This window comes from Podarcis melisellensis (assembly GCF_964234715.1).
Source record: "Podarcis melisellensis genome assembly, chromosome: 6".
Lineage (NCBI taxonomy): Eukaryota > Metazoa > Chordata > Lepidosauria > Squamata > Lacertidae > Podarcis > Podarcis melisellensis.
The window spans coordinates 22,854,910-22,882,622 of NC_138538.1; the positions used below are offsets into that span (position 1 = coordinate 22,854,910).

At 43.2% G+C, this 27,713-nt stretch overlaps 1 protein-coding gene across 2 annotated transcripts in view; it reads right to left on the reverse strand.

Moving 5' to 3' along the window:
* Positions 1 to 1,019: 1,019 nt before the first annotated feature.
* The window catches only part of SRC (SRC proto-oncogene, non-receptor tyrosine kinase), a 96,768-nt gene continuing 70,074 nt past the window's right edge, over positions 1,020 to 27,713 (reverse strand). For both annotated transcript variants that reach the window (XM_081916977.1, XM_081916978.1), the window contains 9 exons: positions 21,944 to 22,042; positions 19,353 to 19,456; positions 15,090 to 15,239; positions 13,351 to 13,506; positions 12,977 to 13,156; positions 11,713 to 11,789; positions 10,363 to 10,516; positions 9,887 to 10,018; positions 1,020 to 8,122 (listed from right to left, as the gene is read on the reverse strand). In XM_081916977.1, coding sequence (XP_081773103.1) covers positions 7,914 to 8,122; positions 9,887 to 10,018; positions 10,363 to 10,516; positions 11,713 to 11,789; positions 12,977 to 13,156; positions 13,351 to 13,506; positions 15,090 to 15,239; positions 19,353 to 19,456; positions 21,944 to 22,042 — 1,261 coding nt within the window. In that variant the 3' untranslated portion in view covers positions 1,020 to 7,913. The remainder of the gene's footprint in view (positions 8,123 to 9,886; positions 10,019 to 10,362; positions 10,517 to 11,712; positions 11,790 to 12,976; positions 13,157 to 13,350; positions 13,507 to 15,089; positions 15,240 to 19,352; positions 19,457 to 21,943; positions 22,043 to 27,713) is intronic.

Sequence of the window (27,713 nt, forward strand, 5' to 3'; positions counted from 1 at the left end):
ACTGGTTTAGGCCATTATTTTTGATGACTTGGAGGTTCTTGAAAGTGCCAGAAAAAACATCTGATCCAGCTTTTAAAATTCTGGCATGGCACTCATATTGACAGGCCCGGAGAAACATAATATAACACAGAAGCAAGCTCATAATTGTTTGCCTATATGCAGAAATCTTTGGCAGTGGCTGAAGTTCACTGACTGATTGAGACGACCAAGCCAATGTCATTCTCTTCCCATGGATTCTGTTGCTGCAGGCTAACAGGGTTGCCTGCGCTTTGCAGTCTTGATATATAAAGCAGATGTGAAAGGGCTTTGGGTAGGCTAAGATAAGACAGAGCGAGCCTCTGGCCCCAAAGCAAATGAGACATGTTGATGAGAATTGAAACCAGCTCCAGCCACAAAATGTTGGTGTCCTGAAGAAGCAGCTTTGCAAAGCCATTGCTCTTACACAGAGAAATGTTTCTGTACTCAGGCCCACTTGGCTTTGCTATGGTATGTACTGGTTATATGTATTTTGCATGTTCACAATGACATCGTGCAAATACAGCAATTGATACCTGGTAGTGAAATAATCCTGAACAAATGAAAAGAAGTAGTTTTAAGTTACAGGAGGCAGCAGGAAGTGAAAGGAGACTTCCAGAGGCCAGGGAGGGAAACCTCAAGCTTGTTCTCTTCCTACCCAGTACCAGAGGCATACCTAAGCTCCCTTGCACTCTTGGCAAGGAGCTGTATCAGCGCCCCCTTGTCCCTTGTGCTCCTCTGCCAAGGTGCCCAGAGAAGCCCGTGTACCTCTCCCAGCTGCCCAGAGCAGTGCAGCAGCAGTCTGAGGAGCACATGGACGGGCCTCTAGCCAGAGTGGGTAAGTGCAATTTTTGCATCACATTGGGCCTGTGCCCTTGGGAAGGGCCAACCTAGCCAACCCCCAAGTACCCCCTTGCCCACTACCCAGAAGCAGGTGTTTACCATTTACTTGTATTTAACAAAACTGCAAAAAATGGAAAGAAAAAAAGACATACACCGCTGAATTAAAAAAGGACTTTCATCTCCATACATTTAGCAATTTTATTTTTTTGATAACATTTTATTTTCAAAAAAAGAGTTAAGTAGTCTGACACTAAAAAGGGAGGGGCGGGAGAAAGAGACACAGAGAAAAAGTTGATTACATTCTCTGCATAGTTTTCTGGAGATTTTACAAAATGTGTGCAGTCCCCCCCCCCCAACACACACACAATTACATTAGCAGAAGAAATCCATGTAAGGACTTGTTTAAACTTCATTCAGCCAGTGCCAGAGCCTCCCTCTGACAGATTCACACATTGTGGGCTTTAAAAAAACTGAAGACGTGAATAAGGAAGAACAAGGCCAACACAAGAAGCTCTCTTAATGCTTCCTTCAGTTCATGAGTTCAAAGGTCAGGCTCTGATCTGAAGATGGACTCCAGTATACAAGCATCCTTCCTGTGTACCAAAGTCGCCTATGCCATGCATGATGGGCGGAGGAAGACGGGGAAGTTCACACAAGGGAATCTTGACTCATTTTTCTTTGAAAAATTTGTGTGTGACAAAGAAGAAAAGTAAGATTAAGTACACTGTCCATTTAAATTAGTATTCATAATCATTATTGCTATAACAAAAGCAGAAGAGAAATCTGTGATTTTAAACTGATCTACTTGTCTTGATTTTTATATATAAAAAAATGTACATACTTGGAAAAAAGGATTCTTTATACATTAATATCTATATATTATATATACACACACATACACATACGCACACAGAGACTGGTTTTAGCTCCTACACTGAAGCATTTCCCAGTTAGGTATATGTTTCGTTTTGTATTTGTCAAGAAGCTGTTTCTCCGTGGTGGCTGACATTTAAAAATAAGGTTATTCCTTCCTTCCATCTCAGCAAAAAGGGTTTCTTGACATACTTGAACAGAAACAACAAATCTGGCATATCCTTGGAGAGAAGGATGCCACACACCCCATCACTCCGGTAAAACAACTGTTCCAGCTTGTAAAAAAAAAACCACCCCAGGTCACATAATTTGAATACCCCAATGTAAGTCCTGCTCACAAATGAATGGTGCTAAAGGAAAAAACCCCAAATACAGTAATATTACACCGCGAGGAAATGGCTCGATCACAGATTTAAGAGACTGGATTTTTAGGTCAAGTTCTGAGAGACAGAAAACTTGCATCTAGGCTGCACTTTGTAAATTGCAGGCGGGTCATACGGTCAACTCCCCCCTTGCACAGGGAATTAAATATCAGGAGGGATTTAGCCTACTCCCCACTTTAAAAGAGTTTTTTAGTTGGATTATTTTTCTTTATTGTAGGGAAAACCTTGCAATATTATGAGCCCTTGCTCAGTTCAAAAGTGGCACAACCCAGGCACAGATTTGCAGATTTGCCACCTCAGTATAGAAAGCGAACAAGACTAGAGGGAGCAGCATTCCACCAAAAAATAAAATACAAAACAAAAGGTTGTTTCCCATGCGGGCTAATTGTCAGCCCATGTTGGTGTTCCAAATAACCATGCTTTAACAAAGGAAAGTTCTGGTGTGAATTCAATATACACTGGCACACTGGAATACCAAAAAAAAAAGGCTGAAGGGGCAAAGTCATTCTCAATCCTGGATGTGAAGGAGGTACAAGGGAATGTTCAGCTTGGCAAAGGAATAGAAAGAGAACCGAATGTTTTGAGGTTTGGGAAGGCACAGTCTCCTGAATTCCCAGCTCAGTTCCTTTCTCATTTGATGTGGTATGTTGCTGAAGTGATCCTCATAGGAGCAGAATTTGAATTCAATACATCTGAGAAAATGATTCTTTTTTTAAAAAAAGACCCAGCATATAGTCTTTTGAGTACATATGGAAAAAAGCACGCATAAGGCATATTATGAATAAGCAGTGTAGAAGAGATACAGAAAGGCAGGGGGTAAGTTGCTGCCCTTTATCCGTACCTCCTACAACGCATTGGAGAAAGGAAAGCAGACCCTGTTCCCAACACAATAAAAGTATGCATTTTACTAGAAATTCTGCAGGAGGTGGGGATTTTGGCATATAACAAAGCAATTGTTTGAAAGTACAGGCACCTAAGAGAACCCATGACTGAATTTTAAACACTATTGCTATGATGCACTGAGCATTTTGCGGTTCTGAGGTACACACACTTACTTGGCATAAGATGGAGATTTGGCTCAGTAACCTCAAAAAGACACTGAGGTCTGGTCTTCAGCATCATGAAAACTTGAATCTGGACTTTTTGGGAAAGGAGCTTGTGCAAAATATGGGAACTCTGCCCCATTCCAGGTCCCTTCTCCTGCCAACAGGCAAGGGTGCAGGACTGAGTGGCGGGGAAGCACATAATATCTTGTCATAACTTCATACCATTTTTGGTGCCTTCTCAGCTGTGCTCTATCTCTGGTAGAAATAATCTCTGGTTGAGTCAAATTACCTTTGAGGTGGACAGAGGTCCTCTGTTCAAACACTGTGGACCTTTCTCTTTGAATGAGATAAGAGGTATCAAATCTCCACTTTGGACCTTTCTGAGCAAAACCCCGCCCTCCCAAACCCCTTTCCCAGTCTAACACTGAGCTGATAACAGCAGAAAAAACATCCTGGTCAAATGAGATGGCAAAACAGAGAATGAATGAAGCAACATGACACCTACTTGTCTAAAACAATTAAGTTCTTGTAAACCCAGTCCTGCCAGAAATTGGTCCTGAATAAGGGAAAAATCGGATAAATGGAGAGGGGATTCTGCCCTTGGAGGTTTTGGGGTTTTTTTTGGCACATTGGAGACCATCCAAACTTTAGGCATGAAAAAGTAAGACGACCAAGTGATGGCACGGCGACGACAATGAATTCCAGCTAAGTACAATTGCAACAAACATTCTTATCACTTTTAAGAGTCACATGCACTTAAATCAATATCCAAAGCCACTGAGCAACAACTCAGAGGACTCAAGAGCTATATACAAAGGGGGAGGGGCTATCTTACAGCTGTTAAGAAATTCTAATAAAAAGTGTGGTGCACTGCAGAAGGGTTTTCTGTATAATAGAAGTAACCATTGCAACAGAAGGCAGATCTATTTGCATATCGCTTAGAAAGGGTTTTGTGGATGGTGGCAGGCCACATTGGAGAAAACTGCGGAACTGGCGTCCATTACACTTTCTCGCTCTGCAGTGTGACGATGGCAAGGTTCCACTCCAAACCTGGGCCAAACACTGCTTCAAACTGCTGTTCTCTGTAGGAATAGGGCTGATTCGTGGACTGTAGGCTTGAGACTGAGTGGCAACCATAGGCCTCAAACCAGAGAGAGTCAGTCATACTTGTGGCTGAACAAGTTTAATTGTTTTTAATAGGACTTTAAAAGTGGGGAGGGACGGCTAGTTCTTTATAGATTTGGGATTTCCAGTACAAGTGTTACATATGGAAATCATTCAGCTATCTGCCTTGTGTCAAATGAAGCAAGTGTAACTATTTGGGTTCAAACCTGGTCAAATGTTGCTGTATATATTTGCACAGAGGCACTTGGCTCTAGTCCATTAATGTTTTGGTAGAATTCATGGAATGCCCAAATATAAGGGTTGTAGCCAATGCTAGTCCTACTCACAGAAGACCCACTGAAATTAAGGAATATGACTAACTTAGGTTCATTTATTTCACGTTCCTTAATTTCAATGGCTCTCCTCCAAGTAAGACTTAGTTGGATAGACAAGCACACTGCATGTTATTGAGGGAGCGACAGCTGAAACCTTACCTTGAGTGACAAGGAGACCCACCTTTCACCAGTGAGAGTTTTCTGACAAGATGCTGCAGCAATCTTGTTGGTTTTAAAAAAGTTAAGATGCTGACGCAATCTTGTTGTTGTTTTTTTAAAAAAATTAATCAGCCTCAATTCACGGCCCACACAACAGGCACTTTGGAAAAATCGCCCTTTCAGTCCCTTTGAGGCTGTGAGTCTGGGATGCAGTGTGTTGTCTGTAGAATTAGCCTAGTTAACAAATCAACATGGCTCCAAGTCTGAACTCTCATGCCAGCTCCTGGAGTGCATCTCAGGTCTCCCTAGCGTGATGTGCACAATTACTCCATCTGCCCTTGGGGTGCAGATTCCTTGGCCTAACAAGCGCTAATGTAACAGGCATGCTCCAGCCAAGTCCATTGCAGCTTTATATATTTTGCTCCACCGTGTGAGTGAAGGTCATGGAGTAAGGTCGCTGCAGCAGCAGCTGCTGATGGGACTAGGTACTGGTGCCCAAGTCTCCATCTTGTTCGGTTCCTTGCTCTTTCCCAAGAAGGGGATGATTCTGGCATGCATTCAGAGACGCGTCATCTTGCTGATTTTAAAACAGACTGATTCTAAAAGCTTCCCCCCTCCAACAGTGCAAAGATTGCCAAGTTGAATTCTGTTGCATATGCACAAGCTGAAATGTAAACTGCAACCAGTTGCTCAAATTCCAGCTGCTGTTAAAAACAGCTCCTGATGTGCAGCAGGATGGATATGGGTATGGAAAGCTTTGCAGGATATGTGGAAAGTGACAAGTGATCAAGGAAGAGACTGCACAGGGTGTGATCCAGCAGAAGCCTGAACATCCATTTTTAAGGGCTTTTATGGCCAAACTATACACTGAATGTAGTTGCATATTTCTCTTCTCTGACATTTGCTTTTTTGAACTGAAAGCAGTTTATTGTGCTGTGAGTTTTTAGCAGAGTAAGACCACATGATCTGTATCTACCTGCACTTCAGCTTAACCATTTCCCTCCCAGTTTCCCCTCCACTCCGAATCAGCTCGGGAAGGGGTAATTTTAACGGAAAGACAGCCAGAACGTACAAGTTTAAGCAGCCCTTCCCCCTAATGCTCCTTTGGTGAAACTCACAGCCTAGTGACTGCCTTTGGTTTACTAGAGGGAAAAAATACAGGCAGTGGAATGTAATATGCAGTTTGCTCATTAGTACTTCACAGGGTTCAGCTATTGTCCTCACTTTCCCCCACTGCTTCAGCCAATAAGGCTTTAAAAGATGGAAGGAAGATAGAAGAGGCAAAACAAGGACATTTGGCATGATTTGTACCCTAGGAATAATTGGGACTAGTTTTAGGTCATAACCAAATCAGAAGCATAAACAGGGACTTGCATTTCTTAAAGGATTGCTCTGTAGAAGGGGCCTATGTGGAGATTGCAAGCTCTTATCAGTAGTTAAACCCCTGACCTAAAATTCTCTCCAGCAAGGGGTTATCCTGGGGATCATATAGCACTGGGACGCAGGTTTAGTGAGGGAGGACAAAAATCAAGTTTTGCAGGGTTCTATGTATTTTGCTACTTTCTTTGTTGGATTTGTTCTACCCTATGTGCATCACTTACTCACATACTGTATGGGAGAAGGGGGCTGCCCTCAGATGGCAGGGCAATGCAAGGCCTCTTTACCCTGTCTGAACCAGAAGTGCACCCACTGTGCTGAGGCAGCACTGCAGAGCAACTTGTTCAGCTGAAGTTTGCCCAGCAGCAATATTATGCCCCTGAGGGACCAAGGAGCCTTGGAAATGGTTAAGATTAAGATGCACTGATGTGAAAAGAGAAGGAACCATGTACTTGATGAATTCTTAAAATGCCATGTGGAAGACTTTTATTCCCTGGGCTAACAGCTGGCATTTAGGGGGACTTACGACCCAGGTAAAGTATATCCCTTCTTGCCAGTCTTAAGACATTTCTGTTCATAATTTCACTTTATTAGGGTTGAAAGGCTAGGCTGGAAGACAAGCCTGCAGTCCAAGAACAAACACAGCTCTAAAAAATGCACAAGCCATCACTACCACAAGCATCAAAATTAAAATCCCTAATCAATTGCAGAGTATGACCTCCTCAAGAAGTTCCTTCAGTTCAACATCAAAGTAACAAATATGGTGCCCTCCTAATATTGTTGGACTACATCTCCCGTCAGTCCCAACCAATACAGTCAATGATCAGGGATGATGGGAATCATAGTCCAATAAAATCTGGAGGGCACCATGTTTGCTATCGCTGTTCCAAGGCAAAGATGAACCAAACCCTACAACTGAACTGCAAACTCAGCACCCTGAGTCCTGTTTCTTCTATGGCTAAGAGCAAGTGCACTACACACACACAAGACAAGACTGGGCGGACAGTGACACATCCTCAGTGGCCCAGAAGAGAACAGTGGCAGATTGTACATATATACACATATAAAAAAAGAGGACCATAAGTACATGGAAATGTGACATGTTCCAAATATAAGTGGGCTGCCATTTTTTCCTGGAGTGAAGCAGTCAATCTAATTCCACGCAGTGGGGTTTGGATGGGACAAGGAAAGGGGAAACTGTGCTGGTTTCAGACATAAAGGAGAACAGAAGCCATATGAATTTGAAAAGGCATAATGCTGTAGCATCACCACTAAGTCAATCAGAGATGACCCAAGTGCTTTGAAGCCATGCAGCCATGAAGTAGCCCACATCATCACCATCAACGCAGCATTGCCATGTTCTTGCTGATGGGATGTGAAGGATGGTTTGGAGGGAGGGCAGACTCCAGAGGGCAGGCGGCCCACAGGAATAGGATCCCTGGTTTTTATTTGGCCTCTTCTCTTCTGGAAGAACTTGGCTTTTCTGAGACCCTGTTTTTCTGCACCGTAGCCAACTTCATATTAAAAAGTAGAACCATGACACTGCTAATTTATGACCTATTGAGGCCTTAGGTAACCCATAACAGCCAAGGGCACCACATTTGTTTAACAAAGGGCCCCCCGTACCATCCTCAAAAGGAAGGGCAAATCAGCAGAACGAGGAAGAGACCCTGGCAGGTGCTCCAGACATGTTTCAAGTATGGCTCAAAGTCTCTCGCTTGAGCACATATGCAGTAGGAGCAGCATAGAGTCTTTGGCACTGAATTCTGTTCCCAGGTCTATAGGTTCTCGCCTGGCTGATATTGAGGCTCTGTTGATGTGAAATAGTCCTCCAAGAAAGCTTGAAGGTACTCAAAGGTCGGCCTTTCCTCAGGATCCTTCCTCCAGCACTGACACATAAGATCATGCAGAGACTCTGGGCATTCTGGTGGGCAGGGCATCCGGTAGCCTCGCTCTACTTGATCAAGCACTTCCCGGTTCACCATACCTATTGGTACAAAAGCAGACAGGTGTTCAGTAAACACTGAGTACTGGTACTACTTGCATGTAAGTGTACATACATGCATACCACTCCTGGATCCCAGACATTATCACTTCTCAGAAAAGGAGTATGCAACCTGGCTCTTCAGCAGAACAGTTTAGCCAAAATATACAGAAGTGTCGCTAACAACGTATGCTCCTGTTTACCAAGTACAGTTCAATTTGCATTACAGTGGAGCGATTTAAGTAGTGTTCCTAAAGTCTGGCATCAAGCAGAGAGGGGGAGCCTGTGGCCCTCCAGATAATGGACTCTTAACTCCCATCAGCCCCAGCCAGCAAGGACAACCTCCAGGGATGATGGGAGCCCAATAACACCTGGAGGGTCACAAACTTCCCATCTCTCACACAAAGCCTGTTACCTATCTTCTTCTCCTGCCAGCAAACAGAGACACTAGCTGGGTATGGGACGCAGGGATTTTCCCCCTAGCCCAATCCTGTAATGTGTTTGTAACATACGGATGTTTTTATTGTCTGTAGAAACAATTTTATTGTTTATCAAACTTCTCTTGTATTTAATGTCATTTTTCTCATGCTGTACACCACTTCAGGGATTTGAGCCACCCATAATATTACTGATGTGGAACTGAACCATGAATAAAAGGGAGTGGTTTCCCCCCGTAGGCTATCATTTTGCAACAGTAATATATGAATGGGGCTTCAGAAGGAAAGCAGAAGTCTACAGAGGAATTAAAACTCTGGAGAAATCCATTTCCCATGAGACGCTTCCTGATTTTGTCTCCCATAATTGTGAAAGGTCTTATAGTTGGTGTATATCCTCCACAAATCATATATTAGCTTTCTTTTTCCAAAGTTATTAATTAATTAAAATCTATCCCACCTGTCTAGCGCCCATGCACCACTCACAATGACGTACAACAATTAAAAATAAAAACAATCAAAATATATTAAAATGGAAAGAACAGGAAAAACCAAGGTGGTTGGGCGAACCCACAAGTCCATGGGCTGCATCTACTCTACCAAACCACCGGATGCAACCTCACAACTTTTATCTCCTGATCTAAACAGCATTAAAATGCTCTGCTTCCTCTTTAAAGATCCTCTGTAAAGAACAGGCAGAGGGATTTTTTTATCTCTAGTTTTGGAGCTAAGCAACACACCACAAAGATCAGACATACATTTCCACAGAGTGTTGGAGGTGTGGGTGGGTAAATTGCTGACTTTCACTCTTAAAGAGCAGGCAGGCTTTATCTTTGATATTAGCACTGTAGGAGACAGTATTCTTCTGCTTTGGAGATCCCTGTCCCTTTCCATGAGTAGTGAATGAGTAGTTTGCTATAGCTGGTCTTGTGGCCCCTTTGAGCACCTGTAGAAAGGCCCACCGTATTTTTCGCTCTATAAGACGCACTTTTTTCCCTCCTAAAAAGTAAGGGGAAATGTGTGTGCATCTTATGGAGTGAATTCAGGCTGCACAGCTATCCCAGAAGCCAGAACAGTGAGAGGGATCGCTGTATCAGTGACGGGCTGCCCTTCTCCCTCCTCGGGGAAAAGCCTGCAAGCGCCACACACACACTCCACGCGACTCATGAAAGGGAGCGCTGAGCAGAGCCTGGGATGCATACAGGTTCTGCTCAGCGCTCCCTTTAAAGAATAGGTTTTTTTTCTTGCATTCCCCCTCTAAAAACTAGGTGTGTCTTATGGTCAGGTGTGTCTTATGGAGCGATAAATATGGTATATAAAGAAACACACTTACCTGGATATGGTACTCGGCCCTTCGTGGCCAGTTCAGTCAGCAGTATTCCAAAGGACCATACATCTGACTTGATGGTGAATCGGCCATAGAGAGCAGCTTCTGGGGCAGTCCACTTAATGGGGAATTTAGCACCTGAACAAGACAGACAAGCATATTGTAAAAAAACAAAACATGTATTATTCAGCGAACACAAAAGGAAGAAATGAAGGATGTTGGCAACCAAGTCTTCCACTACTTCTGCATCGTTCACCAGCAGTAGCAAAAGTGCAGGAATCCAGGACATAGAATCATAGAAATGTACTCAACAGTTTGTCATGTTGGCATGAAGGCTGCCTTTTCATGTTGTCTTGATAACGCTTCCTGCTTTTGGAATGTGGGGCTTTTACTCTGCATTGCTACCCAGACTTCTTCCCACTCTGAAGCACTAACTAGTTTGCAGCTGCTTATTTCTTCCAAGTGGAAAGTGCAGCTCATACCTTGCCTTGCTGTGTATTCATTGTCCTCAATCAGCCGGGCCAGTCCAAAGTCAGCTACCTTGCACACCAGATTTTCCCCCACAAGGATGTTGGCAGCTCGGAGATCTCTGTGTACGTAGTTCATCCTCTCCACATATGCCATGCCAGATGCAATCTGGAACAATCCCAAACACAAAAGAAAATCAGTGTGGTGGAATAGTTAAGGTAGAGCTTTCTAAACTGTGTTGTGACACATTAGTGTGTTGGTTGCAGTGTGTAGGTGTGTTGCACGAATGCTCCCCACACTCCTCCTGGGCTGGAAAGGGTTAGTTTAACCTCCGGTTGGCTAGTAAAACTGAATTACCATGTCACAAAATGAATTACTGTGTCGTGAAAGGTTCCATGTCCAAAAAGTGTGTCACCAACTTGAAAAGTTTGGAAAGCTCTGAGTTCAGGACTTGGACTTGGGATGCCAGGGTTCAAATCCCCACTCAGCTATGAAGCTCGCTGGGTGACCCTGGGCCAGTCACTGTCTCTCAGCCTAACCTACCTCACAGGGTTGTTCTGAGGATAAAACAGGAAGAAGGAAAACTATGTATACCAGTCTGAGGTCCTTGAAGTTCAGGTGGGATATAAATGTAGTAAAAAATATACATTACGAATTTGCATGAATGATTATTATGATCTATCAGAGCTTACCTGTAAAGCATTAGTCAAATCAGCCAGCTCTATTCAGCCCAAGGTTACCAGGTTTCAGGTAACTTATGAAGATATAGACTAATGTAGTAAAGCCGTGTGTGTGTGTGTGTGTGTGTGTGTGTGTGTGTGTGTTAAATGTCAAACCAACCAGCAAAAGCAATGAACTTGGAGTCAAATGAGCCTACAGTTCTCTTGAAAGCAGAGGGGCTGAATAAAGCCAAACCTATGAAAAATGAAGTATTTGTCAGCCAATATCATGTGGGCTGCCTATCGTGCATAGCTGCTAATGTTGCACTGACTGAAGCAGATGTTCACCAGCACTCTGTCTCAGCTGGCACACACAGAAAATGAGATATGGGAAGAGGCTTGAATGCCAAAAAGGGAGAGAGACATGGTCAGAGATCTTATATTGGTTTAAAGGAAACCAAAGGGCACTGGAAAATGCTTCCCCAATAACACCCCCGCCAACAGAAAAGCAGCATGTCAGGGAGACAGATTTTACAACAGCTAGTTGTCTTGCTAAATATTTGTATGCAGGGAGATACTATTATAGGCAAACATGCAAAATAGGCAATCCTCCACCAGCAGCCTAGAGTCGTACAGATCTGGAAAAGCAGCATCCTTCAAGCCTACAGCATATGTAGATTGGCTCTTAAAGCATGCTACACTCACCTGAGCCGCCATATCTACCAGTTGGGGCAGCCTCAAGTACTTGCCCATCTCCCCTTTCAAGAAATCCAGGAGGCTCCCTAGAGCAGAACATACAATTGTCAGTAATTGAAGTTGGATCAAACCCTAAACCCTTGCAGATGTTTTCCCTCTGCAGAATTTGCAGCTGTTTCAATCTCACAGAGCAAACAATACAATTTAACTGAGCCAACGAGCTGTTTTTTACAGAGCGTAGAAAGAATTTGGGCCCCAACAAAAACCCTTCATTAGTTTTTTCTCACATCTTGATTGAACTGTAATTTACACTCCTCAAATGTTGCAGCAACATGGGAAGCAAGGGTTGAATTGTAAGTCAGTGGTTTGCCAAACAATCACCAGGCCTCTTCAGTGCTTATTCTTATTTATTAAATTTGTTAAAGTCACTTTTATCTTGCCCAGAGCAACCCAAAGCAACTTAAGGTAAAGGTAAAGGGACCCCTGACCATTAGGTCCAGTTGTGGCCAACTCTGGGGTTGCGGCGCTCATCTCGCTTTATTGGCCGAGGGAGCCAGCGTACAGCTTCCGGGTCATGTGGCCAGCATGACTAAGCCACCTCTGGCAAACCAGAGCAGCGCACGGAAATGCCGTTTACCTTCCCGCCAGAGCGGTACCTATTTATCTACTTGCACTTTGATGTGCTTGTGAACTGCTAGGTGGGCAGGAGCAGGGACCGAGGAACAGGAGCTCACCCCGTCACGGGGATTCAAACCGCCAACCTTCTGATTGGCAAGTCCTAGGCTCTGTGGTTTAACCCACAGCGCCACCCGCGTCCCTCAAAGCAACTTACAAACAGGTAATAAATCCCACACAGATACAATAAAACCACACAAACAACTGTGTAAATCAATTCAGCCCACATCTGTAACACATCCATTTGGTTATGTCAGGCATGGCCAAACCTGGCCCTCCAGATGTTTTGGGTCTACAATTCCCATCATCCATGACCACTGGTCCTGTTGGCTAGGAATGATGGGAGTTGTAGTCCCAAAACATCTGGAGGGCCAAGTTTGGCTATGCCTGGGTTATGTGAATTGGTGCTTAGATGATGCCTCATTGACAAACTCATTTTCCAAATGCTGCCTATTCTGAATGACGGGGTAAAATGTTTCTGCTCCCAACATTAGATTTCTAGCCCATTTAATTTTGCCCTTTCAGTCTGAGGGAGAGAACATCCAAACAAGGCATCCTTAATGCCTGCCCTTAACACTGCCCTTGATACATTGCTCACCTTTACACATGTATTCTGTTACAATATAAATGGGTTCCTCCGAAACCACAGCATAGAGCTGCACAAGCTTCTCATGGCGCAGCTTCTTCATGACCTGTGCCTCCTGCAGAAATGCCTCTGGAGACATTGTCCCAGGTTTCAGAGTCTTTATTGCCACCCTGGTGGTGCCATTCCAGGTCCCTAGAGTAGAAATAGAAGTAGATTAACAGGGCATCCTTTTCACTAATGAACACTTAAGCTGGTACCATGTCTCCTACGGTTTGTGCAGTCGGGGGCCTTGCCTAATTTCCCCTTGCTGAAAGACATGGCCTGAAATATGCCCATCGGACTAGAAGGTGAATTTTGTGGCTCAGGTACCTGCTACAAATCCTTACCCATCCACACTTCTCCAAAACAGCCTTGCCCAAGCTTCACCTCTAACCGCAGCGACTCCCGGGGGATTTCCCAAGCATCCTTTGCCAGACCTTGTGTTTGAGGCTTGCTGGTTGGGCAGACATTGGTGAGACGATGACACAAGCCATCTGCATGTTCTGGGGGAGAGGAACATAGATATCACAATAAAGTATAAGAAACATCACTTTAAGTGAAACGTGTCTTAAGAATATGGAACTATTTATCTCCTTCTCAAACCCAGTTTAAATCTCCTTGAGTCCTATTTCTTATACTCTCTCTCCCTCTCCCTCCCCCCCCCTCTCTCTCTCTGTGTGTGTGTGTGTGTGTGATTTTTCTATATAAAATGTTCTTCAAATCCCAAGGAAACACTTAAATGGGACAAGCACGGGACAAGCACCAGAACACTTTCTAAGGTGTCTCAGACTGCATTTCCTATAAGGATTCATTGCCCTACTTAATTGTTCTACCTAACTCAGAGAAAAGAAATTGCAAAAAACAGTTATTTCCCAAAAAGCACCTTCTTAGAACCAGGTTCCTAATGCCAGATACTGACTCCAATGTAAGAGAAAGAAACTTATCACAACTTCAGAAGCACTACCTATGATTCATCAAACATCTTACCATGCTAAGAAGTGAAAGATTTTAAAATCTTAAAATATACAGTTATGAAAGGCAGATATCTATGTCTTGGTCTGATTTCATACTGATTGCCTACTAGAATTTCCAGGTTGCTGCCAGAATCTTACAACCATTTCATAATTGCCCACAATTCTACATTATCAGCTAGAAGTCCACATTGTTGGAAACAACTAATATCTTAAAGCTCTGAAGTTTACTGAATGGTTGTTCAGTTGGGACTCAGAAAGTGGCAGGTCAGCTTAGGGCCAGTTCAAAGCAAACAGTAATCCCATAATTCAATTAGGAACTGCACATTTTCTTGGATGCAGTGAAGTACTACCAACATGATCAGAACCATCTATGTCTGAAGACAGAACATCATTCAAGAAGCTGCCCAGCTTCTTTTCCCTACCATCTCGATTACCAAATGTAAACCGACTTTCTTTTTTCATCCCGTCTCTCTCACTATTTACCATTCTTCACCGTCACCTGACAATCACTTCCTGTCTCTAACACTGTGCCAGTATCTACCCAGGTCAGAAGTATCCAGAAAATATGTATCTTTCCAACTTATTCTCTTCTCCAGCAGAAACCTCTTGAAAGGGCGCACCTTGTTCAGTCTTGCCATCTTGCCATCCTGCTTGATGCCAGGCAAACTGAGATTTGCGGCTTTGTGGTGCAGTGGCAGCTTGACTATAATACCATTGCAACCTTTTGATTTCATGAAATCATAGAACTCTAGAGTTGGAAGGGTCCTCAGGGTCATCTAGTCCAACCCCCTGCAATGCAGGAAATTCTGCCCACAGCTGTCCCTGGGTGGGCTCGAACCACCAACCTTCTGGTTACAAGCCAGACACACTGATGCTCAAGATCATGATGGATCAGTCTGCTTAATTATCATGGAATAATATACAGGGAGCCAATATAAGGAGCCAATATGCTGTTTTATGGTAGTGGGTGGCAATCTCTGTAAGTACATATGGTGCCCATAAGATGCTGTCAAAGTATGTTCACTTTTGCTTTTTAGTTCAAGGTACCTCAGACAGAGCCTCTGTATTCTGCAATGAAATCTTTTATTATCTGAAGCCAAAATGGCACTTACTGGAGTAATAGGCCACCAGTTGCTGAAGGCTGCTGAACTGTGTGCGGGAAGTGATGTAGAAGCCACCGTTGTCCAGCTTGCGGATCTTGTAATGCTTCACGTTGAGTCCCTTGGCATTGTCAAAATCTGAGACAGAGAGGCAGTAGGCACCTACCAAGAAAAAGCGGACACAGCTCAGGATTGGGTTTAAGAGATACTTTGCAGCCACTTTTTAGCAGAACTTACTACCAGTTATTCATTATTCATTATTATTAGACATTATTCATTATTTCAAAGGTTAGAATAATATTAGACATAATAATATTAGAATAATATTATAAGTTATTCATTATTTCAAAGGTTAGAATAAAATATTAACAACGCTGCAGAAGTTCAGATCAATGTTTCCCAAACTTGGGTCTCCAGTTGTTTTTGGATGACAACTCCCATCATCCCTAGCTAGCAGGACCAGTGGTCAGAGATGATGGGAGTTGTAGTCCAAAAACACTTAGAGACCCAGGTTTGGGAAACCCTGGTTTAGATGCCCAAGAAGCGAAGGACTGTAGCTCAGTGGTAGAGTCCCTGAATAATAATAATAATAATAATAATAATAATAATAATAATAATAATAATACCCTGCCCAACTGGCTGGGTTTCTCCAGCCACTCTGGGCGGCTTCCAACAAAAAGATTAAAAATACATTAAGACATCAGTCATTAAAAACAGGGCTGCCTTCAGATGTCTTATTCATAGCGGTCAACTTACAGATTTGAAAATAAGGGACCAGCAGCCTCAAAAATAAGGGATCAGCAGCCAAAATAAGGGATTTTCCAAGCACAGGTATGTTCAACTTCTGGGCCCCTCCAAGCCAAAGGCAGAAAACCCGGCCAGCAGCCAAACAAAGCCTCAAGCGGTGGTTCCCACAGCGCAGCAACCCGGCAAAGGGGATGCAGCAAGGAAAACCACTGTCACCTCTCCGCTGGGAACCGCTGAGCAAAGGCGAGTCCCCAGGCAACGCGGCCGATTTGATCGGCACAAGGCATGCAAGCTCCACCCCCCAGTCGTTCTTAGACTCCTTATTGGGTGAGCAACGCAGCCAAGCAACACAGTTGGAGCCTCCCTCCTCCCTGGCCAGCAGGGAGGGAGGGAGAGGAGCTGCTTCCTTTTAAACCTGGGAAATTTAAGGGACATCATCAATAAGGGACAGCAGCGGGACACGGCGTTGGGATAAGGGACTTTCCCACCAAATAAGGGACGGTTGACAGCTATGCTTCTTTGCAAACCAAAGGTCCCAAGCTCAGTCTCTGGCATCTCCAGGTAGGTCTGGGAGAGACCCGTCTGAGATTCTAGAAGTACGTTGTCTATCAATATTGACAGTACTCAGCTAGATGGACCTATCGTCCAGCTCAATAAAAAGCAGGTTCCCATGTTCCTATGTACCATATGCATATACCCTGATTCAACCAGCACAGATGCAATATGGTCCATCTTGTAAAAAATGAGAACAAAGTACAGTATAGGAAAACTAATATATTAAAAACCTTATCTACTCATCATTTCCTTGTGGCGCTTTAGGATGGGGGAAATGTTGAACACACAGGTTTTCAAGGAAGCCTCTCACATGTCTTCATGACATGTCCATGAAAGGAAGCTGGTGCTGCCGTCAGCAGGTTAGTAACTTCACAGCAGAATTCACACGAAGGGAGGGGGCAGGATGCAGAGTAGATACCTTTGAAGAACAAAAGCAGCTGGCAAGGCCAGGTCTGTCTAATTATGGCCTCCAGCTGGCTCAGCCTCCACTCTGATCCTGTCAAACTTCAGCAGCTAATTTGTGCAGGGTTAACGTAAAGCTCAGAGACCTTTGCTGCAGCACCTCAAGGGGAGGGAAATAGGTACTGGCAGCAAATCTATAGGGAACTGTGCTTTCTTCCTGTATTGCTAATGCTATGCACCAATTATATGGGGAAACTGCTGTTGCATTAACACCCAAAAGCTGACACAAGTTCTGTGGAAGCTAGGATCATTGGGCAAAGGTTTTCAAAACACAGGACAGCAGCATTTTTGAAACTGGCTTTTTAAAAGAGCTCAGTCCTCAATTTCTTGTGTGTTACCCACAACACATTGACTGTAATTAATAATGTGAATGAACTATTTAGTACCTGAATGGGATATTAATGTTCTGTAAAGTTTAAGGCCATTAGTAAAGCATAGGATTACAGTATTAACTCTTCCTCTCCTTTGGCTTCTAGTATGCTCCTAACATCTGCTCCAGAGGGGGGGCCCTCCAGAGCAGATGGGGACCCCCTCTGGAGGTTGGGGGGAGGGAGAAAAGAAACTGGAGCTTCTGTTGTGCAAATGAATTTCCCTAGAGAGTGATCCCTGTTAGGAAGACAAATACCTAGCTGGGTACCAAAGACATCCTGGCCACATTGGCTGCTGCTTTTGTCCTCAATGGAATCACCACCACCCCATTCCTTCTGCTCTGTGGCTAGCCACAGAGTGTCTCGCACATCACACATTATTTGTATGTCAGCTCCCAACTTTAGTTCCAGGCAAAAATATCCACAACATAATAAACCACCAGGTTACAGAGGTTGCATGAGCAAAACTTTCTATGCAGAGATAATTGGCAATAGCACCAGGTACCCAGATACTGAAGTGAGAAAAAGCTGAACTCTGCAACCTGCATGAATTATTCAAATTAAGCATGTTTTTCCTTATTTTGTTTAGGTTTTTAATGCTTCTACTAGTCATGAGGAGGAGCTAGGGATCGTGCACAGCACCAGGGTCTTCCTCCAACATCTGGAAACCTTATTTAGCCTTTTCTCCAGCTTGCACAACTGAAGAGACACTGCTTGCCCGTTCTCAAATCTATTCTCACATCCACAAGAACTAGAAGTTAGTTTCCTGGGCTGATCGCCCAGGACGATTTTGTATATATGACATTGGAGATAATTTCAGAGAAGAGCAGAGAAATCCTGAGTTGAATATATTGAACAGAATGTGCCTGGCAGACATTCTGTCACTGCTGAAGTAACCACTCCTACTATATGTCCAGTGCCTCTCTCCTCACTCTAATGAATATCTGACCTGTTCACAGCAATGATGCTTGATCCCTCCATGTGCTTATGCCCGTCTTGACATGCCAGTCACATAGGATAGAAATGGGAAGGACATCCACAGCTAAACTCTGCTCGCATGGCTTTTATTTCTGGCACGCGTGTGTTGCTACCACCAACTGGTTCCTACAATGCCACTCACACCCAAGCACAAACTTCATTAAACCACTCCTATAAACGCAACAACAAACTGCCCCTGGCAGCAAGGATAGGAGGGAACTGCAGAGTTCCTTGTTGCCATTGGTTACCCAGCTATTCCCAGCTCAGTGACCCAGTTTCAGCACCATTCCTTTGTAAAGAGGACAGGCACAGGACCAGAATCTCTGTTTACGTTAGATATTTAAATCCCATCCAGTTCTCCACCAATCAAATCAGAACAGGGCAGGAGTCAGAGAGTGTACTGCTTGGTTGATAGAACAGACTATGGATAGCATACAAGGAGAGAGGGTGAGGGTGAGGAGGGGAACATGGCATAGCAATAACACACACTCTTAGGTTAAGGTACCTGATATTAAGAGCCTTGGGCCAGAACGAAAAAGGACCAGGAGACTGTACAAGCTCTAGGGCACCGGAACTGAAAACTTCCAATGCTGTAAACTTCCAATCCATAATTAAAAGTGAGTCCATGCACATTTGTGGCAGCTATAATGTTGAACTGCCAGCGTTACTCACCAATTATTATTGCTTGTTATTATCATAGTTAAGATAAGAGCCCAGCTGGGGCAGGTTCATACTAGCACTCTGAACTTTCCCCAAGTAGTTTCAGCAGCCCAAGGCCGTCCATATCCTTGGGTATGTAGGCCCCTCCTCACCCTCCCTTTGCAGCAGAAACACCTGCACTTGGAAGCAGTTCTTTAGTGCACCTCTGGTTGAGTCAAGACGCACACCCAGAATGGCGACTCACCCAGAAACACACTTCATTGATCATCTGAGGCCACCTAATTCTTACACCTGCCAAAGTAAGTCTTTTGGGCTTTACTTCCCAATTTAAATTCGGAAAGAAAGAATGCACTTCGGCTATCAGAAGTTTAGGAAGCGGTCTTTTAAGAACATGGAAAAGCCAATACTGTCCCGGATGCAAGGGGAGTGAGCTCTGAACACCAGCTTGTTCTCATAGAAACTGCTATTTCGAGAGAAGTTAACTTTCTTAATAAATTGCCATTACCTTTTGTTGTCTCACTCTCTCTTGCCAAGAATGTCCCCCGGGGATTCTCTGGATTGAGTAGTAACCGTTCTGACTCTCGGCGGGTTATCTTGCCAAAATACCACCTACAATAGTGGAATACACATGAGCAAGGGAGAGATCTCATTTTGCCAAGTTCTTCCAGTCACTGTTAACTTTTTTTAAATACTGAAGGATTAATCATCTTCTTATTAGTGCACAGCTTCTACATGGCAAGTCTGTAAATGAGGGTTTTTGACCAACAGGAAGTAACACTACACACTTTTCTTCTGAATGTTTGAACTGAAGTGCTAAGCCCTCACACTTTGGGTCAAGAGCTTGAAAGTAGGGCTCTATAAAATGTAAGAATAATTATGACCTCCCCAGGAATACCTTGCAACTCTGAAATTAATTAGTAGGTTCAGGACAGACAAAAAAAAAAGGAAAAAAAAAGAAGTACAACAATGCATAACCCATATGTGAAAAATCACTGTCATAAGATATGATGAAAACCGCTGACTCACTTGGCTTTAAAAGAGGATTTTAGACAAATTCATGGGAGTATAAAGGCTACAATTCCTATTTCCAATGTTCAAGTATGAATGCCATTGCTTATGTTACCAAAATAGAACTGCCCACAAACAAAAGAGATAGTGGTAGGCTTGGGGGAAGGTTTGTAGAAGTAACATATCATTGGAGGCTGGGAAGAAACTAAATGGGGGAACCAAAAAGTGTGCAAATAAGTACAATCAATATAAAAAATGCTGACTGACTGTTGGGTGGGGGGGGACGACTGGAAAACGCAGGTTGCAGTTTTCTGGAGGAAGGCACTGCATATGAACACTCCACACACTGCTTGTGGGTTTCCCAGAGGCATCTGACTAGCCTCTTCCAAAAAAAAATACTAAAATAGATGGACATTTGTTCTGATCCAGCAGAGCTCTTTTTACGTTCTTACATAAATCACTTATCCTAGGATAAAAGACAACATTCTGAAATGCACTAAATTTTGCCAAGGGCTGCTAGATTCTTAACTCCTTAAAGCCTGATAAATATGTGAACGCCAAGGCTGAAGGAAGCTCATGTGTTTTCATGCCAGGAAAATATTGTCCTGATCCATGGTCTTGTGAGAGGCATCTATGGGCCAGACCAGACCCCAGAAGTATTGAATACTCATTCTACAGTGTTTCTCTAAGAAGGGCCTAATCATCTGCAGCTCCTTTTGTACACATTATTTCTTACACAGGGGTGCTATCAGTGTGGGGGAAAAGCATTTTGTATGAAGGAGTTCTCATTTACAGACTTTTATTCCATCTACAGATATTAAGTTAGATCACTGGAAAGTAGGGGGGGTTCGTCACTACAGTTTTCTAGATTCTCCTTGCCACAAAAGCTGCAATGTGAAAAACAAAACCTGTTCCAAGCACCAAAATGTCATCCGAGGATTGGAGAAACAGGCCACAAAGTTGGGAGGTGTTTCAAAATCCTGTGAAATTTTCCTGGATGGTGTGCAAAAATGTTGAAGATTCTGAACCCATTCTAAGAAGCACACCAATGTCATGGTAGCACTCATACATAAATGCTTATTCCCCTGTAATGATCAAATGGTAACCTCCATGTATGAATGAGTCTTTATGGTTTTAACAAACTATAGAGCAAGCTCATATTTTTTTTTATGGTCATAAACATTTCTGTCAAATGCTAAACTGCCCAGAAGTTCAAAAATTTAGTACCTACTAGTAAGGTGGAAATATCCAGTAGTGCACTATCCAAAAGTGACTTAGTTGGAAAGCAAAATTCAGTGTTAAATAAACTGAATAGCTTCAGTAGGTACATGCAGAACATTAGGAACTGTACGTCATAAACAGAACTGGATGGTATGAAAGGTTCACTGAGGGCAGGGCTAGGGGACCTGTCACCCTCTAGAGGTGGTTGGACTCTAGCTCCCATTATCCTCAGCCAGCATGGTCAATGGTGAGGGATGATGGGAGTTGTAGTCAAACAACATCCTGAAGGCCAGAAGTTCCCCAAGCCAGGTGTAGGGAGTGAGAAACACATAGTAAACAGTTAACGAATGGTTAGATCTCTCTCTGAGAGATGCATGTGATTTATACAATCATTGACATTTTTTTTTCCAGATATTGTGGTATTCACTAGTGTGTTTTTTCCCACAGAAGAAACCAGTGTTTTTCAAAAATGGCACTGAACATCTAATAGGAAGGCAAGACTAATCATATCTTAAAAGCCAGCAAGTTGCTATAGGCCCAATTAGCCATACACATCACTCAATTACTCCACTCTTGACCACTGAAGTTGGCTTAAAGATGTATGAGTGAACTGATTCAATCTCAGAGCATTGTGTCCAAAGTGATACGAGAATTCTAGATACAGTGTTCAGTCTGAGACCACTCTTCCACACAGCAACTAAAGGATAAATACATGTGTGAACTATCCTACTGACACAAAGTCAGGAATTATCTGGGGAAATGAGGGGCGCCCCTGACTGTTATGGCTAGAAGGCTTGGGTTAGAAGCTAGAAGGCTTGGCAGAAGCATTGCACTGTTTATCAAAACTATCTAAAATATTTCAATTACTCTTCAGCCTGGATGGAGTCTGAGGGTGCAACATAGTTACTGGGGATGTAGCCTTTCTGGCCAGTTGTGAGCGAGTGAGCCAGCCACCAATCTCCTTCCCTGCAAAACACAAAACAAAGAAATATATCAGTGAAGACAAAATAGGTCAAAGTACCTTCCCAACTCACTGGCATCCCCAGACTTCCCCATTGATTCCAATCCAGCTCCTCTTGACCCCACTGCTTAGACTAGGGCTAGTCAAACTGTATACATGTGGCCTACTCTATGCTTGCTTGTGGGTCAGAATTCTGCAACCCCTTCGTGGCTGGTGAAACTCAACAAAGTAGTTGGTGGTAACCAACAGGTGTGTGTGTGTGTGTGTGTGTGTGTGTGTGTGTCTACATGAAGGTACTTCCTGAACAATCTTGTCCCTCCCCTCGAAGCTGATCAGTAGGTAATCCCTTTGATTTTCCAGAAGGTATAAGAGAAAGCAACATTACATGTACAGAAAATACATACAGTTTATGAAATGTTGTTATTATTTATGTTATTTATGTTAAGGCATTTATATCCCACCTTTCTGAATAAAAATTCTGCCAAGGTGGCTTAAGCATACATTGATTCAAATTTGGTAGGGCCCAAATCTGATTTGCACTAGAGATGCTTGAGGAATTCAGCCTTTGTGAATTCCTGCACAAATAACTTGGGGTCAATCTGCGGGTTGGAATTTTGCTATTCGTTGTATTTTGCACTTCTCCAAAAGTTGCAACACTGTTGTTGGACATGTAAATGTCTCAAAATACACTTTTAAATATCTATATTCTTTCAAAATACATTTACATATGTATTAAAACGCATACTTAAATAAATATTGAGAGGATTTTTTTTAAAAAAAATTAAAAATCAGATTAATGTGGAAATGAATCAGAATGGAATTACAGGTGAAATCATGCAAAAAGGGACACAGACCAAAATAGACAGAAGTGCCCATCCCTAAGCTTGCAGAACATGGATTGGCCATCCTGGCTTAGACAAAAAGAAGAGGATGTTGATTAAATAAAAACCTATTCACCCAACAAAAACAGTTTTGCATGATTTATGTGATATATTCCAATCAAACAATGCAGGATTTCTTTGCAGCGAGCTCTTCAACCCATGACTGGAGTGCCGGTAATGAGGATAACTCAAGCAAATAAGGTGGTCTCCATAGCAACTGAACTGTGTCATTATCTGAGATTCCACAGCTGGCACCTTATTAGTTTGGTTAAATGACAAATAACACAAGATCCTTTTAAATAAGGAATTTCCTTACTTAAAAAGGCATGTCAAGTACCCATTGAAAATACCTTTGGAGCCATTTGAATCTGAACCAAATCTGGCTGCTGTATGAAGCATTGGAAGTCCAAGAAAGCAGGGTTGGGAATGGGGAGGAAATAGGCACACAAAAACAAAACAAAACAAAAAAAAAGAAAAATTGTGATAATAAAAAGGGAACACATAGCTCAAAAGCAAAAGTTTTTTTAAAAAACGCACAAGAGCATAAAAGCAATACTAGGAACATAACATTAGAGTACATACATGCAGCCCAGGGGTGGTGGTGGGAGAGAATAAGAAATGAAGGAGAAACTATATCCTAGAAAAGGACACAAACATGCTGCATCTGAAGTCGGTAGACAAAATGCTACTTGGTTGGATAAGCTAAACTATGCAGAATAGGTAAGGCAGTGTAGTCTGGGGATTATGCAATCTTCTGAGTTGCACAGAACTCCTCCATCAAGCAGAAATTTAAAGGCAAAGAAATGTGAAACACACATTTAACAAACTTAGCTTTAGTCGCTCTCAATAGCTTTAGTCATGGGCATAGCCAAGGGGAGGGGGGAGGCAGCTGCTCCCCAATCAAATAAATAAATAACAATACTTAACTAACCAATTGTGTTGCAGATAGCTTGGTTCTGCCCCCCCCCCGCCAACATTGATTCTGCTTCCCCCTTCCCACCCAACATAAATCCTCGCTATGCCCATGGGTTTAGCACAGGCAAAATGGGCCACTCTCTTAACAGTTTGGAGATCAGAAGCCAGTTGTGATCTCCTGCGCTCCCCTCACCACAGGCAAACTGCACCCCTCCTACCTAAAATATCAACACCAACATTAACTAACATTAAGGTATGTGCTGGCAAGAAAGGGTGGAATCTATGCACAATTCTACAGCCCGCTCCATTTTTTTAAACCATGGTTGTAAGATTGGGGCCATTATGTCTATTAACCAACTGCTTATTGGAGAAGGATGTAGAAGAGATCAGAACTGAGTAAAACAAGCTGTAAGGAAAAATACCAGTATCTTACTTTGCAATTCTACTTGCAGCCTAGGATTCGCTGGGACACATGTTCATACCATGCTGGGTTTTATCCAACTACATTACACTTGCAGTAAGCAAGCATAGAAATCAATGGACCTAAGTAAGTCATATCTGTTCTGAGCAATGGCTACAACCCAGTGACTTCAGAAGCAGCGAGCTCAGGCTTTTACAGAAATTGTAGCTAGCAAGACTTGATTGAGAGGATGTTCAAAGCCACACTCCATCACTCTACCAAATTATGTAAAGCTGCTGTCTCTCCTAGAAGAAACGAAGTAATGCCAAACTGCAGAAGTGTTGAATTCTGAATGGTTTGTTGTGGATTTAGGAAAGCAGAATAAGTGCAATACCCGCACAGGAATTTAATACACCAAATATGTTCTGGGCCCAATAGTGTCAGGTAAGAAATCTGAGTCTCTATCTGCATCCCACACAGGACATAGCACTGTAAATACAATATATCCTAGGGCAAAGCAGGTCAGAGGGTGAAGAATGCAGGCAGGACTACTCCCCCCATCATCCCAATCCCCAGGCCTGCATTCTTCTTTTCTGTGCTAAAATGACTAAGCCCCAAAGCACTCATGGAATGTCCAGGTGGCTTGGAATGTCTTTATCTTACAGAATCACACAGAGACTGCCACTGGCAAGGAGGCAGCGGGTGGGAAAGAGTTGGTCTAACTCTCCAAAATGCCTGGGAATGGGGGGGGGGGAGACTGTACTCTTCAGTCAAGTGCCAACCTGATGTTTCTTCCTCCATAGGTTTTGCTGACTCCCCTGTCACGGAGTTACCGTATTTTTCGCTCTATAAGACACACCAGACCATAAGACGCACCTAGTTTTTGGAGGAGGAAAACAAGAAAAAAAAATATTCTGAATCCCAGAAGCCAGAACAGCAAGAGGGATCACTGCGCAGTGAAAGCAGCAATCCCTCTTGCTGTTCTGGCTTCTGGGATAGCTGCGCAGCCTGCATTCACTCCGTAAGATGCATACACATTTCCCCTTACTTTTTAGGAGGGAAAAAGTGAGTCTTATAGAGCACAAAATACGGTAACTTTCTAAACAAAAGGAAAAATCTTCCCCACATCCTGGGAAGGTATAGGGAGGATTATATATAACCTCAAAAACAAGCCACATTATGCATCACCACCAAAAGACAATCAAATGCTGTTTCTCACATTCTCTCACAGGTTTTTAAGAAGCATGAAGGAAGCTCCGCAAAGTGAGCAACATCTGAAACTGGACACATCATGAGACACTGAGTCGGACCACTGACCTATCTAGCAGCCAGCAACTGGCAGCAGCTTTCTCAAGGTCTAGTGGACAACTCCAGAAAAACTAGTTTGGGGGAGCCAAGTGGTGGCAAAGACAATTTTTATGCTAGCTATTTTATCAAACTTTAATGGCCATCTGCAGTTCACTCCAGGTATGTTGTATCTGCAACGTGATATGCAACTGCCATGAGTTTTCCTGGCATCATCCATACTCAGGGGCACATGGAATTGTACTGGTGCAGGATCCTTGACACAGTGCTCATGTTTACCTAGTTGAATAGGAACAAATTTCTAGCTTCCAGTGTCCGTCTCTGCAGGGACAGTCAACCAGAAACTCATGCAGATAGGAAATGATAAAGGAACCTATTCACCCCCCCCACCTATATATTGGATTGATGCAACTGAAAATCAGACTGGTGAAATCATGGCACCAGCCTGGCCAACACAGGTACCATGAGGAAATGGGACAACAATACTCATTGCAGCATGCACAGGTGACATCACCATTATCATAGGGGGAGGATGTGTGAAATTGGTTCACATGATGACGCCAACCTTAAGCAATAAGGCAGCAGGTGACTGATTAAAGTGTAGCAAATAGTTTAGCGTTTATTATCTCTGTATGGGCTCTTGAATACCCCATAAGGGGAAAAGGGCGGGTTTTTGTTTACAACACTATAAAACACTGTTTGTGTTTTATATATGGGGCTGTCATTTGGTTTTTCTGCCTCTGGCACTAAAAGCCTTCTTTTTCATGTAAACACCCTGCCCGTCCCACATGTGCAAATGAGTTGGTAAAGCCAGATGTGCATGCCACAGAGAACTGCAAGGATCAATGCACACAAAACAGCTGCCGATGGAGGCTGTTTTAAATGATTCCCTGCAGAATCATGTACCACAGAGTGGTGTACACAGAAGTAGCCAACAAGGGGAGCTATTTAAAATGCTGCCTACACAGTGGGTGCACGCCAACTTAATGTCTTAGTTCAGCAGGTTGTTTGATGGGAGATTCACAGTACTACGGATAGAAGTACAGTATGTAATCTGTGTATCAGGAAGATACCTCACCGTGGAGAAGTTATATAAAACGATGGATTCAAGGTTACATCAATGCCCAAATGTTTGTTTGGGTTGGTAAATCCTGCATGCGATAAGCTTTCCCACCTATGTTGGGAGCATGGGTTGATAGCAGGCTTTTAGACAGAAGGGTCTTCTAAACCTCAAGCATGTTCCATCAGCACACCTGACACCTGCAGTCCCAACATGAACTGAGCAGAAACTAGTCCCTGGTGCAGATTTATACTAAATGAGGAAAGTGACAATATTCCCCCCCCCAAAAAAAAAAATTATCAGAGACCAAGGGCACATTCTAGCCAGGCAAAAGCACTCATGATCATGCAAAGTAGGAATGGTGAAAGATGGCCTGGGCAAAGCAGGTGTGGCTGGTGAGGGTTTGTGTCCTGGGGAGGCTCAGACAGATAAGCCTGGGGGTTGCATTTTGGCCTGAAAGTTCCCCATCTTTCTGCTACCTGAAGGGTTGGAGGGGAAAACTCCTTATTCCTAGTGATTACATATTTTCTCACAATAGATTACCCAGCTATTGCCCAGAATGCAGACCATTATGTAAATGGGGGGGGGGAGCAGTATGTTGATATTGTTTATGTAACTTGTCCAAATTTTATTTGCTGTTAACAAACTGATTTATTAATTGTGACAATGCTTCGGTTACTATTTTCGGCCTTATAGTGCCAGCACACTGAAACTGGATCCATTCCTATGGGAAAGAGTACTTGGTTTGGAATGACAGGCAAAATAAGACAGTATGCCAGCCCGTTAAAAAGGGCTCCAAGATATCCCCCCCCCCACACACATGGCTGTTACCCAAGAGAATTATTGTAATTGGGGCAGAAGTGGGAAGAATGCCAAAGAACAGTAGGAATGTTATTCACTCGAGAAAGAGGCTGCAAGAGGCAGCCTGAATATTAGAAATGAGTGATGCTCCCTTTCTCTCCTTCTGTGATATTTTGCTGTCCCTGTTTAATTTGCTGCGACCACAAGGGAAAACTGAGCTTTTCGTTCTTAACCCCTGCAATTTCTTCCAAGGCAGTCCTGAGAGAGACCTTCTGAAGATTATAAACTTTTCAGAACAACCTTCCTGACGAGTG